The 15,341-nt window shown below is 53.1% G+C and overlaps 1 protein-coding gene across 1 annotated transcript; it reads right to left on the bottom strand.

Moving 5' to 3' along the window:
- Positions 1–458: 458 nt before the first annotated feature.
- On the bottom strand, positions 459–14,279 carry NAA40 (N-alpha-acetyltransferase 40, NatD catalytic subunit). Its single transcript, XM_060019106.1, has 8 exons — positions 14,178–14,279; positions 8,155–8,250; positions 6,694–6,746; positions 4,189–4,284; positions 3,936–4,094; positions 3,721–3,804; positions 3,215–3,292; positions 459–2,963 (listed from the first exon to the last, which is right to left on the bottom strand). Exons 1-8 carry the CDS (start codon positions 14,181–14,183, stop codon positions 2,822–2,824), a joined length of 714 nt encoding a protein of 237 aa, XP_059875089.1. The 5' UTR covers positions 14,184–14,279; the 3' UTR covers positions 459–2,821.
- Positions 14,280–15,341: the final 1,062 nt, after the last annotated feature.

Genomic DNA, 15,341 nt, shown 5'->3' with positions numbered 1-15,341 from the left:
AGTGGAGGGAAGAGGGGGCTGGAGTCCTTTTAAGAGACACAGAATATCCTGAGGAAACCAATAAGTAAAAGGGAGGAAAGAAACACCAACACTCTCGTCTGTTTGACTGCCACACAAGTGTTCTGGAATTTACCTTTACCCACATATGTCCAATGTCACAACGCCTGGCCTGGGACTCTCTCCAGCAGCAGAGCAGATGCCCCTCAGGAGAAGGCTTTTGACCTCTACCCAGGGCTTTTGGAAAGTGGCACAAACACATGCATTCAGTCTCAGTTCCCACGTCTGGCTCCTCGCCCCAGACGCCCTGAGGTTTTCTCAGCCCAAAGCTTCCTTCACAGAAAGAGGCATGAGGCGTCACAGCTACATGCCCCCCAGGGTTTAGGCCCAACGCTGGGATGGTCTGAGCCCACACTACCAACGGCACGCCAGCAGCAGGAAGCCGTCCCAGCAGCTGAACAAAGTGTCTTTTATTTGTGACATACAAATGCAACCAATGCAAAAAGAGATCACTTTTTCCCTTTGATTCCAGTGATAACAAGTTGCTAAAGAAAAAAAAAAAAAAATATATATATATATATATATATCAAGGAGTTTATCTTCAAAGTTTCCTCTAAAAAAAAAAAAACACACCAGGAAGGGTTAAAAAGAACCATACACATGTCATATACACATCTGACATCAATGAAAATAACCTGAAATAGGGTGGATACAACTAAAAAACAAATCTCAAAATTAATATTTTAACATGCCTCAAACAAACCAAAAAGCCTGGTACAAAAGGCCTGCTATGTTTCTTAAAACCAGGACCTTGGGGAAATGGAGAGACTGATGGCTGAGAACTGAGTGGGTTCAACACCAACAACAGGGTGACCTGCGGGTCTCAGACAGCGCCTCCCCACCCAGCCAGAGCCCCCAGCAGCCCTTGGGAAGTGGCACAGGCGGCTGGACAAGCAGGGCCCAACACCAAGTGCCCATCTACCAATGGGGCTCGGTGCCAGGTGTCCAATGAGGGGAGACACGCACACTTAACTCCCTTTATGTGGGATTTACGCCAGGGTCCCTTTTGGTCCCCTTGAGTGGGAGGTATCAGAAATCCATGATCTAAGACAATAAATATTTCATTCTCTGTCCTTTGACAGACAGCAGGGATCAGAGTTAAAGCTCTTCCTAAATGTGACTCTGTCGTTCCATGATTCTTGGAAGGAGCCCTCCAATGCCCTTCCAGCAATGAAAACTCCCCCCCTTGGGTAAAACCTCCCGGGAGTCAGCAGGGTAGGGGTAAGGGTGGGCTTATTCCAGTGTAAAGCTGCAAGGCCCTCTCCAAGGGAGTGCCACGTCCACTGCTGGCAGGTCGAGAGCAACAGAGCACTTGGCGGAGAGGCTGTGCGCACAGGCCCGGCACAGGCGGGAGGCCAGAACAGCTCCGGGGAGATGGGGGAGATGGCCGGCACAGGCAGCCTGAGTCAGGGCAGAGGGTGGGGCGTGAGCAGACCGAGGTCGGAAGGACTGACAGACCTCCTCCGGAACAACCTCGCAAAGGCAGAACCTTTGAGACGCTCCCTAAGGCAGAGCTCAAGGTTGTCCAAGGGGAGGCGGTAGGTGCTTCTTCCTGGCTAAGGATTTGGTCATTTTCTTCCCTGGAAGGGGATAACGGTCTGGGGATGAGGGCAAGTCTGAGCTCTGACCCTGCGCCCTCTCTATCCCAGGAGGGGAGAGGAAGCTTCTCCCGCGCCCCGTCTGCCGCAGGTGACACCAGAGAGAAGAGCAGCGTCTGGCCAGGCTGGGGAGTGCAGGAAGGGGCTGCTGCTGGCTGGGGGCTCTCCAAAGGGGGCGGTGGCGGTGGGGGGTACCCACCTTCAGAGAGCTAACAGCACCAAGATATGAGAGGACACGGCACTAAATATGGCAGGAGCAAGGGGCCTTCTGGGGGAAGACAAGGGGCTCCCTGATGTTATTCCCCCTTGAGAGTAAGAACAGGGGTATCGAGTGGGGGGAGAGGCAGGGGCAGAAACAGTGGTGAGAGGTGACGGAGAAGAGCAGGCAGGGCTCCAGCTCTTTTCTGTGAGTAAAAATCTCGAGTCACTGCCATGAGATCAAGAGGTTAAGCTCAGGGTGCCGCCCGGTCCCAAAGCCCGGAGAAGCCACAGCCCCCACGGCAGGCCCCACTCACACCTGCTCCTGTCCTCCCGGCCCCGTGCTGACAGCAATGGGGAGGGGGGGCAGCCTTTCTCCCAGAGTCGGCTGGTCCCCTGGGACGACTCCACTCTAACTGGATCCGCGAAGGCACAGCCAGAAAGAGCTCCCTCGATTCCCTGTGTCATGGCACAAGAGACCATCCTGAGGTCTCCACTGGAGCATCCCATCCACGAAACAGGAGTCTCTCTGAAGACTCTCTCTACGCCCAGATCTTACACTGAGCCCATTCCTCTTTGGGAACCAGCCAGACCCTGACCCAGGGCTCCGGGACTTTCATGAAGGTGGGAATAAACACTCCCTTTGTCCAGCAGTGTGTGTGGCGGGGAGGGGGGCTTGTCGGGAATCCAGCTGTAGGGAAGTCGGAGAACCCACGCTCAGGGCCGAGCCGAGCGAGAAGGCAGCCACCGCGAGAGGACGCGCCTCGTGCCCCGGCCTCCGCCGGCTCTGCCGGCAGCATCCTCTCCTCTCTGCTCCCTCCGGCACCCTGCTCTTCTAGGAGAGAGCAGGAGGGGCGGCGCGGACCGCTCCTCCCCAGGGTTGGGGCTGAGGAGGCCACAGCTCTGAGGGCACCTGGCAAGCGGCTTGAAACCGGGGAGAGAACAGGCCTTGGAGAGAGCTTGGGAGTTCAGTGGCAACAGCCACCACAGTGCCCGCCCGAATGGGAGTGCTGGCTGTCCCCAAACTTGGTCCTCCGGCTCAGGATCTCATAGGAGCAGTCCTCCCCACAGCAACCGGACATGCTTGGGGAAGAGTCGTCGATTTCAAATCTGCAGACGGGCAGGAGGAAAGGGTTGGCTACGGGCAGCTGACTGCCTTCCTCCCCAGGAGTAAGGGCTTAGGAGCAGGGCAGGGGACCAAGCCACAGGCGCTCCCACACCATCTCCCCAGTTGCCAACCCCAAGGACCTCAGAACCGAGAGCTCAACGTCAGGACGAATGGGGCCAGGATGGGGGAAAAGACACTGGGGCAGGCAGCTGCTACCACCCAGACGGTTCCACGCCGGGGCCCAGCTCCTTACTGCAGCGCTTCTCTGAAGAACTGGTAGGCACCATGATTGTGCTTAAATACCGTTAACATAACTTTCTTCATCTGTGTGCTGAGAAGAAAGCAGAGAGAACCTTCCAGAAAGAGAAACAGGTGCTAAATACCGCTTGCTCTCTCGTGTCTGCCTGCTGTCTCCCATTTGCTCCTAAGAAGTATTCCTGAGGCCCGACTCTAGCCTGTCTTGGGCACCCACAGCACTGGGTGCCGCCCTCTGTGACAGGGCTGATCAGGCCCCCACCTGACTGGCTTCTCCTCCAGGTCCTCTCTGCACCCCATTACTCAGGTGCGGAACAGGCACTCAGAGGTGCTTGCCTCCTTGAGCCCAGTGGACAAAATCTGGAATCATGGCCGGGCAGGGAGAAGCTTACTGAGAGGGTTCTAGACACCTTTCTTTCACAACAGTCCCGTGAGCCCTGTCCCCCACGGGGGATGCCTCAGAGGCAGCTCCCTCCAACTGAGCGGTGCACGGAGGGCCCTCACCTGTTGGCCACGAGCTGCAGGATCTGGATGAGGAACTTCCCCAGGCCTTTCCGCCGCACCTTGCTCTCCAGCTGCACTTCGTAGCTGGGGGAGGAAAGCAGAGTGAGCGTGGGGCGGCTGCGAGGCCTGCCACAGACCCAGACGGGCGTGCTGGATTTTGCCACTGGCTGGGGTGCCTCCTCCCCCCGCGCCCACCCCCAGGCCAGGGCCCCTACCAGTACAGGACTTCATCCCCGCACTCCACGTCAAACCGGAAGTGAGAAAAGGCTACGGGAACCGAACTGTTTTCCCAAGCGATGAGGTACCAGGCTCGGTCATCCGTCATTTCCTCGCGTTTCTCTCTGTCCTTCCAGCCCCACTCGCTCTGCTCATACCTGGGAGACGGGGGTGGGGGTGGGGGTGGGGGGCAGTGAGGACAGGGGCTCTGGAGAGGAGGGCCAGTCTCCCTGCCCGAGAGGGCGTGCTTACATGGTCTGCATATTGGTCTTGGTCAGGTCGAAGGCCCAATCCACGGTAGCCGGCTCCAGGCCAGACACTCGCTTACATTCAATGGAGACATTTAACCTGAGAAGAGGAAAAGGAGGCGTCTGGAGCCGGCTACAGGCCCGGCACCACCGGCTGCCCTGAGAGCCTGACAACGAGGCCCGCCTGGTCTCAGTTAATCTACAGAGAAAAGTCGAGCCCGGACGTGACTACAGAAGGTGCCTGTGAAGGAACGAGGCTGTTCAAGCCGAGATTAACAACTGTCATCACCAGCCCACCGCCCTGCCCACAAGCCCATTTCCTGTCTTCCCTGCACAGTCCTTATCAGACGCAACACTTTGTAAACTCCGGTCCCTCTCTGCTAGCTCTTTGCTCTCTCTACCCTCTCTTCTGTAGTTTGTTATAAACCCCGGAGTCCTCTCAGTTCCCTCGATTCCTGCCCTTAGGCATTTTTCCTGTTGCTTTCATTTGGAATCCAGTCTTCACTGGGCTCCCAGGGGAACTCTTCCTTCTTATCTACCAACCTTGCCTGCAAAAGCAGCTGGAGGACCTCAGGCCCTTCAGGAAGACTATGGCCCACATCCCCCTGAGGAGTCCTGCCCGCTGCTTCCTCTGAGGACACAGTGGGTGCTCTCAGCTGATCAAACAGGGTAGATCGGGATTCACCCCGATGCTCTGTTTTCCTAAACTAACGAATGATGTAGGTGTTAAGGTATCGACCTATTTTTTTTTTTTTTTTTGGCCGCATCGCGTGGCTTGCGGGATCCTAGCTCCCCGACCAGGGACCGAACCTGGGCCGCGGCAGTGAAAGCGCCAAGTCTCAACCACCGGACGGCCAGGGAGTTCCCTCAATCTGCTATTTAGGTCTAAATGAATTAAATAAATCACAATTAAACTCCCTGGCCAAATTGTGAAATCATATTCTCCAGGTAGTGCCACATTCTGAAAGGACTGACTCGACTCCTCAGAGGACATCACCACTGGAATCCACGGTCACCTCTGCTGTCTGGTATGTCATATGAGCTGCACATGTGTGTGGCCTTGTGAATTCAGAACTTCCTGGCTCTGAACAGCCTTCCTTTCTTTCCAAGTACTGACCATGTAGTGGTCAGAAACGCCCACACGCAGCACTGCAACTGTCTTAGCTATAAATTTTCTCAAGGCTGGTTTGCAAGTATAAATTCTCCACTAATCTGAGTTCCTTAAGTACATGAAAGTAGGATCACAGCCACACAATTCCAGGCACCAAGTGAGCCCAGAGTCAGCTGGCAACGCCTGCTTCAGAGCTGGTCCATATTTCTGGAAGTCAGTGCGAATGTGGGATAGGGAACACTGAGAGAGATCACAGCAAGGAATCTCTAAACTGTGTCAAAGGACTTCCCAGAGGATGAATGATGACAAAGCTTCTAGAGGAACCATAATGCATCTGATCTCAGACAGAAAGAATAAATTAATATGATACTATGAAATTCAGACACAGCTATGAAAGGCAAATGTAGTATTACCTACTATAGTCTTTCCTTCATAATTCATGCATTTACATTTGTCTTATGTTGTTCATTAAAATACTCACACCAGCTGCAACTTACAGAGCTGGATATAGTTTCTGTCCTCCTTAAAACAACCTTGCAAGTTTGGCATCATCGTTCCATTTAACAGATAAAAAATGAGGCTTGAAGAATACGTGGACTTAACCAAATATAGTTAATAAGAGGCACTGTTATGATTCAGACCCATAGCAATGATTCTGTAAAATCATAGCCCCTGTTTTCCCCTCGGCCAACAGCGTCTCGGGTAAGACAGATAATGCCACCTACTTTACAAACCAAAGGAACAGAAAGTGGAAGGGGGCTTTAGTCTAGATTCTGCAGTGAACTGGATTAGTAAAAAAAACAGTAGTGATAACAACTAACACTGACCTAGCCTTTCGTATGCTCCAGGCAGTAACACTTTACAACTAATCCTCCTGACAACTCCATGAGGAAGGTACCCATTTCTGATTCGAAAACTGAGACACAGAGAAGTTAAGTAATTTGTCCAGGGTCACAAAGCCAGTAAGTGGCTTTTAACAATTATACTATAGACCCAGGGAAAGAACGCTGGACTGGGAATTAAAAGCTCACCCCGCGGCCAGGGAGAAGCTCCATAAGCTCGAACACCTCATTCAGCTTCTCGCAGCTTCGGTTTCCCTCTGCACAAAATGAGGGAGTCGGCCTAGATGATTTTTCAAGTTTGTTTCAGCTCTATGGTTCTTCGTCGGAGAGAATAACAAGTCCCACAGAGACATCAGTCTGAGATTAGGCAATCTTTGCTCATTTGCAGATTCCTTTGTCTCCCTAACTGGGGGATTTTATATCAACAGGGTACTAGCCATCTTTTCTGCTTTTTCATTAACAAAGAATGAAACAAGTTGGGTCTGAGGAGCCTACTCTGGAAAGGTGAATTCCTGAAGAGACTCAAGGAGACAAGTTAGGAATGCTGAACACTCACCCATTGCGATCGTATTTCTTGAACACTGGGAAAGCCTCTAATGGGTCTCCAAGCTGTGGAGGGAAGGAAAAGGGAGTAGCACAAACCCTCGCCCAGCAGCCACAGGCTCCACCCTGAAGCACCACGCCGTGTGGACCCAAGTGGAGGCTCAGCTCCCAGGGCCAGGAGCCGCCCTTATATACGGACCCTCCATCTGCCTTAGCTCTGAAATCACACGTAGGAGGGAGGCTCTGGGAAGGAGGCCCAACAGGGTTTTAGCTTCATTTGACAGGTAAGAAGAGACTTCACTGCCTAATTCTAATACCGGCCTCTGGGCATAAAACCTACTAGCACCCACCTGACCCAAGAGAGAAGACAGGTCCCTTGCTCCACTCACATAATTTTTTTAAAAAAATGATATATTTTCTTCTGATTTTAGTTTTGGCTACATGCTATAAGTTTTTCTTTTTTAATTTATTATTTTTGGCTGCATTGGGTCTTTGTTGCTGCATGCAGGCTTTCTCTATCTGTGGCGAGCCGGGGCCACTCTTCGTTGCGGTGTGTGGGCTTCTCATTGTGGTGGCTTCTCTTGTTGCGGAGCACGGGCTCTAGGGTGCACGGGCCTCAGTAGTTGCGGCTCGCGGGCTCTAGAGCGCAGGCTCAGTAGTTGTGGCGCATGGGCTTAGTTGCTCCGTGGCATGTGGGATCTTCCCGGACCAGGGCTCGAACCGTGCCCCCTGCACTGGCAGACGGATTCTTAACCACTGTGCCACTAGGGAAGCCCCACTCACATACTTTTGAGAGGCCCCCAACTAACCTCCCCTGGTCAAAACCCAAAATGAAAAATCATGTCCCTGCGCCACATCCTTGTCAGTGTGAATGTTTACTGAGTGGACTAAAAGAATAACAAAAACTGGGACATGAACCGGGGCAGGAAGGGTGACCAGAATCTCTCTGGTTCCACTGGAAAGCTGAGCCACTCCCAGTCAGGCCCACCAGGTGCTCAGAATCTCGGCTACTTCTCCCCCGACTGCAGCCCCTCGAAACCAGGCTGCTGCATCCCTGGCACAACCTGTAGTACCCCATGGGCAGGCAATAAATGTTTGAAGGAAAGAATGAGAAAACTATACCACATTTTACCAGGGAGGTTTCCTCCCCAAAATGCAAAACCCTGGGAAAAATTTCTGCAGACCCTCTTCTAGTGTTAAGGAAGGAGACCCACAGAGAGAAGACGCCACTTCCACTTCAATCCACACTTCCTGCCACTTCCACTTCAATCCACACTTCCCTGCACGCCTGGGCCAATCGCTGGCCCTCCTCGCAGCTCTCTGCCAGCCAGGCTAGTTTTCCCCAGCAGCAAGGAGGCAGCAGAGGTATGGATGCGTAGTAACACAATTCTGCCACAGGGTGGCGCCAAAAGAAATCAAATTAAAAACCAAGTTGCAGTTCCAGGAGGAAGGGACTAGGAAGGAGGGGAGTCACCCTGTTGGCGGCGTCCACTTTGGCACAGACAGCATCCATGGCTGCTCGCTCCTCCAACCGCTTCTGTTTCTTCTCCTTTGCTTTGCTCGACTTCCTCTGCAACAGGGAAAAGCACAGTGGGCTGGAAGGCTGTGACCAACCAAAGACTTGACTTTGACTTTCCCTTTGGAGACCCTAAGGGTCAGTCCCCAATCCACAGCAGAAACTCCGGATCCTGGCTGCCGGATCCTGCTTGGTAGGGTAGGAAAGACCCAAGCGCGTCCCAGTCATGAGACCTCGGGAGCGTCACTGGACTTCTCAGCTTCCCTATCAGGAAGAGTACTGACCCTTGGGACCACTGGGTCACTGTGAGGACCCAGTGAGAGCACGTGACAACACCTGAAGCAGAGCCTGGGCCCCCAGCAGCTGCCTAATATTCACTCATTCATTCCCTCCTAAGGCAGGAAAAAGTAAGCTTAGAGACATTCAGGGCAGGTTTCAGGGAGGTGATGGCATCTGAGGTAGTGGCTGACAGCTGTCTCTAAGTATAAATTCATTCAGTAAGCCTTTTCAGTGTCTTCTGGCTTCAGAAAACAAAGATGTGGTCTGGGGGCAGCCTCTCTGGGCGCTGAGTCTCCTTCCTAAGCTAGGGCTGGGCACTGGGGCTTAAGGCGGTGGAGCTGTTCCCAGGAACGCTGCCCAGCCAAGGCCCGTGAGTGGCAGCCACACCGAGCACCTGGTAGCGACAGGGCAGAGTGAAGGGCCCCAAGGGGGTCACCTGGGGACAGAGGCCATACTGACACGTGGTCAGCAGAGCCAAGCTGCAGGACACATAGGCAGCAGAGGAGGAGCAAAGGGAGGCTGTCCTTACACAGAGAAGCAAACTGCAAACCGCCCATAACTCCAAACGGAGCAGACCCTGTTTGGAGGCTCACGTGAGGTTTTCTCAAATCTAAATGGACCCTCTTACCCTCTTGTAAAAACTGGTAACACAGGGAAAAGAGCCAAGCTCCGGGGCCCAGCAGACCTTGTCCAAAGCCTCCTTTTGCCCTTTACTCCCTTCGGGTCTTAGGACAAGACACAACCATTCTTTGAGCCTCCTTCCCTCATCTGATGAGCAGGGCCCTTAATACCTCCTTTGAAGTATTAAGCCCATGAGGGTTCCTATGGCCTGTGCTCGATAAATGACACTTTTCATTCTCACTCCCAAGGAGGAGCAGAGCAACACAGGCATCCGGAGGTGCTGCCCACCCAGCCCAAGTCCTGAAGGTACCCCAAAGGCACTGGGGAGGTGGCTCTGCTTTTTACCAACCGCACTGCCTCTTCTGCCCCCAGCCCTCACTTCCCGGACCTCACCAGAGAGAGGTTTTGCCACGTCCGATCCCACAGTAGCCCTGACACTGATTGGCCCAGGAAACGGTGAGTTGAATACCCAGCTGCTGGATAAATTCTACCCTCGGTTCCTCAAGGAATGACACTGCTTAACTCCTATTTCAAGCACCCAGAAGGCAAGAGCTCAGACACTAGGAGCTCACAGGGATGTTTGGCTCTTCTAGGCATAGACTCGCCCAGCACCAGCTGTTTGCTATCTGCAGGCTGAGCACTGCGCAGAAAGCCAAGAGCTAGCGCCCATTTCTTACCTCCCTAGAGGGACAAACAGCAGAGAATAGACTGTCTTCACAACACCGGGATCTCGGGGCAGAACTAGCCCCTCTCTACCACAGAGAGGTTTTAGATCATCCACCTTTTTTCCTCTGGGAATCTGGGTTTCAAGACAACACTGAGAGATACACTCATCTTGCAAAACACTTTCACCAACATTATCTGGTTCAATTCTCCGGGCAGAAACCATCACCTCCCTTTACACAAGAAACTGAGGCTCAAAGGGCTGGCGCGACTTGTTCGAAGTTCCCCAGAGAGTAAGCGGCAGAGGGGAGACTCAACCCCAGGGCTGCGTGCAGATTCAGTGTTTGTCCCACCAGCCACTCTGCCTCCCTCCGGGAGAGCCTACACCAGCGTCCAAGGCCTCCTCAGCTCCACCAAGGTAAGGTCAAGACAAGACCTCAGGAGCCTCAAGGCAGCCACTTGGTGATTCACTTCTCATTACCCTCCTGGCTTGGTAACAGCTGACGTGACATGCCCGCACAGTGCCACCCCAGACCCTGCATCCACACTGAGGTAGGGGTAAGGGACATGGAAACTTGAGACGGAAGGTCGCCAGGGCTGTGCAAGGGGGCAGAAAGAATATGAGCTTCGGCACCAAACAGGCCAGGCCACTGTTCCTCCTGCCACCCCCCGTGTGTGAAAGGAACTCCACCTCCAGGAAAATGGGAACACAACTGCTGGCCTCACAGAACAGCCAAGGACAGGTCAGAAGCCAGCACACAATCCCAGTCGGTACCAGCTGCCTGCCTCCACCCTGCACGTTAGCTCTATGGCACAGAGCTGAGGGATCAGAGGTGCCGGAAGGAAAGGGCAACTCCCAGGACCCCGAAAGCACTGAAGTGTAGGTTCCCTCCATAGCATCTCATTTCTAAGCACAAGCAGCAGGGGGGCCAAGCCCGGGCCTCCAGGACATTCACGGGCTCATTCATGCAGGGGAACAGGTGAGCCAGGCAACTCTCAGTGACGCTTGGGGCCGCCATGGCCAGGGACTGCGGATAATGAAAGAGCCCCTCAAGCGCTTCGCTGCCTGCACGCGGGGTATGAGGCAGGCTGCGGCAGGCGGGGCCAGACGGGCAGGGGCCCTCCCTCAAACCCAGCACCGGCTAGAAAAAGTAGTCTCCTACTGTTCCAATTAGCTTTGTCCTGCCTTGTGGAGGTAAGACTACCCTGCAGGGACACAGGAAAATTCTCCTCATTAAAATGGGAAATAAGCACAGTGAACAGTAAAGCTCATTGTGGTTAAGTGTCTTTCCCAAGGGAGCTTTATATAATAAAGAGTGTGGGATTCTGAGTCAAGAAACCCACATTCGATTCTCAGCTCTTCCACTTAATAGCTGTGTGACTCTGAGCAAGTTATTTACTCTCTCCAACAAGGTACTCAGTTTCTCTGAACCTCAATTTCCACATCCATAAAATAGGGCTAACAATGCCTATACCTCACAGGACTGTTGTTAAGGACAAAATGATACAATGTACTAGATATAAAAATTCCTTACTGTAAGGATTTCTGTTTACAAGGACCTACTAATGATAAACACTCTGCTGGTGCTTTAATAGAGATGATTTATTTTAATCTTTGCAATAACTCAGCAAGGAATGACTGCCTACTTCTTTGATGAGGAAACAGGCCCAGAGAGATTAGATAACTTTCAGGGTCACAGAGCCCGTGAACAGGATTCTCAAAGAGGTCTTCTGGCCACCCTCTCCCTCCACTCCCACCAGACTGTACACTCCATGAGGTAGAGGAAGGTCACATCTGCTTTATTTGCCGACGTATACCCAGTGCTCAGCAAACAGCAGGTACGCAGTTCATACCTGTTGAATGAGTCCTCCAAGATTCAAATCCAGGTCTGAACCCCAAAGTCCCTGCTCCTTCCACTACATCAGTCAAATGTGTATGACACTTATTATTACAGTGTGGTATAAATGTTGTTTTCACATGCAGCTGTCAAACTCCTCCCCTTGCTATTCCTATCAAGGTAGTATCTCTCTCTTCTTTTTTTTTTTTTTTTTTGGCCACACCTCATGGCTTGTGGAATCTTAGTTCCCTGACCAGGGATTGAACCCGCACCATTGGCAGTGAGAGTGTGGAGTCCTAACCACTGGACCACCAGGGAATTCCCTCAAAGGAGTATCTCTTTGACTGCTAGTCATAATAGTAGTTCCATGACTGCTAGGGGTCACACATAGACATTAAAAAACAAAAAACGCCCAGATGGGGGCAGGAGGCACCTTCCACAAAAAGGATTTGGCAACCCTTAGGTTTTCAGTATCAATGCCTCCATCCCACAAAGAATCCAGAATCCAGGAAAAAAACCCTCAGTTTTTGGCAAAGGGAGACAGAGCTCTAAATTCTAATTCCTAAAACACGTGTGGCAGCAAGGGTGAAAGAACTGTGGACAGTGCTGCAGCCGATGCCGCTCTCTCAGCCTGTGGTCAGGCTGTCAGATGGAGCAGGGCCCTCTTCTGGAGGGGAATCATTAGGAACCATGACGCTCCTGACACCGAGGTGGGGAGTCCACAGCCCCCACCCATAAGGAACGAGCATGATGAGAGGGTTCCAGCTCTGCTTCAGGGAGGAAAATTCAATTTCACTTTTGCAGAGACTAGGTAGGGGCTGTTCTGAGAAACACATCTGTGGAGCATGAGTACTAAGATCAGGGCCCTTAAGGAAGCAGCGAGGACCGCAGGATCTCCGAGGCCTGCTATTTCAACTCAACCAACGAGGAAGTGTTGAACGAGAACGGCATGTTATGCTTCTTGTTTTCTGCTCAGTCTGGAGTGGCTGATGCTGGGTAGACGTTTACCAAGTAATACCAGGGACTCAATATTTTATTTAGTTTCAACAAGACCTGGGGTCTGGGACCTTTCACCAAAATCTAGGTTAAATATGCCTAAGGTTTTCCAGACTTGATTTTCTATACATGAAGTACACAGTATCCAAAAGTCCTTGTTGAAACATGATGAATGCGTTTGACATGGATTTTACATAAAGTGCTTCGACATGGATAAGACAACTATTTTTGTCTAACAAGTTGATTTATTCAGTCAATAACTATTTGAGTGGAGAGGAAACAAATCTAGATTAATAATAGTAGGGACAAACCCAATGAGTTAAAAATAGCACAAATCTATTTTAGATGACTAAAGGCTGAGAGTACAGGCAAAAATAACAGCCACTATTTAAGAAGCACCTAGGTAGCTATTTACATCCACTATCTGATTTTATCCTCACATCTGTCCTAAAGGGGAGGTATCATCATTCTCATTACATCGATGAGGAAATTAAAATCCACAAAGGCCAGGTCACTGGCACAATATCATGCCGCTAGCCAGGGAAGGTGGGGCTGGAACTGAGGTCTCTCTGGCTCCAAAGTCAGGACTCCCTAAAGGTGGTGGAAATTTCATGTAAAAACTAAGATACGTGGTACCAGGGAGGGCCAGTTACATTTTTAGGAGAGTGACTTGTGCTACTCTAATTGGGACTTAGGAAGGTGATCTCACAGAAACATGAGAATAACTTCTGCTCAACCCTCTATCAGCACATGCCAGGAAGGGCATAAAACGCACCTCCAGGCTGCCTTGTGCAGAACAGGTGGTCACTATCCATCCGGGGCTGGGGCCATCACCAGTACTCCTCCATCGTCTCCCTGCTCACCTTCTGCACAGCTTCCCCACCCAAAGCCACCTGAAGTAGGAAGGCTACTAACAACCCAAGTAATAAGACCCACTTCGGTGCATCTGGGAGGCCTTGAAGGCAGGCCTCTGTCGAAAAGGAAGAGAATGTTTTTGGAGCAGGAGGAACCTGGTGGAAAGGTTTCGAAAGAGACTGGGGAAACCAGCTTCGCTGAGAAGCCGAGTAGCGGGAAGCGGGCGGCCGGGGATTCGAGAGCCCTGAGTCGGGCTTTGGCGCCCAGTCACTGCCCGTGTGACCTTGGCTGGGTGCCTTCTTTTCTCTGGGCCTCGGTTCCCTCTAACCCAGTGTAGGCCTAGGATATGGGAAGCCGCGAAGCCGGTGACAGCGGGGTGATGGGTGACCCCTGGGGGCGGGGGGGATACCCAGGGACCGCGCGGGGGTAGAGGGGAGGCCAAGAAGATAACACGTCCTAGAGGAAGGCAAGGGCGGGCACGACGCGAGAGGCTGGGGGCACCGGAGGGGGTGGGGCCCGGAGACGGGGCTCCCCAGGAGATTCCCGGGCTGGACCAGGCGTCGGGACACTAGACTGGGGGAGTCGAGTCATGTGGGGGCTGGGGGTCACGTGAGGCCGGAGGGGTTCGGGGTCACGTGAGAGGGGGTTCAAGGAACAATGGGGGCGCAGGGGACGGGGTAAGCGGGGAGCCCTCCCGGCCCTCGCGTCTCCTCTCCCTCCCTCACTCACCCCCATGGCGGCAACGGCAGCGGTGGCCCTCAGCTCCTCCTTCCCACACTTGCCAGCAGGGAGGCGGCAACGGCGGCAACGGCTGCGGCAGCGACACCAGAGCGGCGGCGGTCCCCGCACGGCGCATGCGCCTCGCGGGCACCCCCTCGAGCCCTGGCGGGCACCGCGCCGGCGCAGAGCCCGAGGAGGGGACGGCGCGCGGGGGAGGGAAGGCGCGCAGGTGGAGAGCCGAGGAGGCGGGCGGAGGGTCTCGCACCCGAAAGAGGCGGGAGGCGAGGAGCAGCGTCGCTCTAGGAATGACGTAGCCCGGGCCCGCCCCCTCCTCGGTTGGCTGTGTCTGTAGCTATGGCAACGGCCGCGCCGCCCCGAGAGAAGCGCGCCGTTGGGCAGCTGGGTGGGTGGCAGCGTCGCCTCTGCGCTCTGTTCCGCTTCTCCCCCGCCTGCCTGGGTCAGCCTGCGCAGCAGCCACCTTCCCAGACAACCAAACGCGTCACGACCTCTTAAATACCAGTCCCTCCTACAACCCTCTGGCACAGGGGAAGTCTTCGGAAAATTCCCACCTTCTAGATAGTGAACTCTTGAAATTCCTTTTCTAACCAGAGTCATTCATCCTTCTTCTAACCATTCATTCACCCTCCATTCATTCGCTCTCTCAAACACTGACTAGCACTTATACCTACGCTGTGCAGAGCCCAGGGGGCACAGAAAGGAGCAACATGCCATCCCAGTCCAAAACTTACTGTTTAGAGGTGAGACAGGCATGTAACAACTGTTTACTGGGGAGTGGAAGGTGCTGTGAAAATGAGACATTAGGCGTTCTGAACAATATTAACTTCAGTCTATCCCAGCAGACCACTGTAACCCCCACTTGACCCGCCTCAGAATCACCTGGGGAGCCTGTGCACTTTGCACACCACGGGACCTACCCTAGAATCTCCAGGGGTGGAGCCAGAGTCTTCTCTGCTAGGACTTCCCAGATAGGGTCGTACTCATGAAAATCAGAAAACCACTGCCCAAGACAAGCTTCACAGGCTTTGTCAGGTTTTGCTCATTATCCCATCATCAGTGCTCAGCACAGGGGTGGCCCCCAAACAGCCACTCAAGCAACATCGGCAGTAACCATATGCTAGGCGCTGCTGCAGGCAGCAAAGAAAATACCAAACA

This window comes from Delphinus delphis, chromosome 8 (assembly GCF_949987515.2).
Source record: "Delphinus delphis chromosome 8, mDelDel1.2, whole genome shotgun sequence".
NCBI classification, from domain to species: Eukaryota; Metazoa; Chordata; class Mammalia; order Artiodactyla; family Delphinidae; genus Delphinus; species Delphinus delphis.
This window is presented reverse-complemented; position numbering and strand designations above follow the sequence as displayed.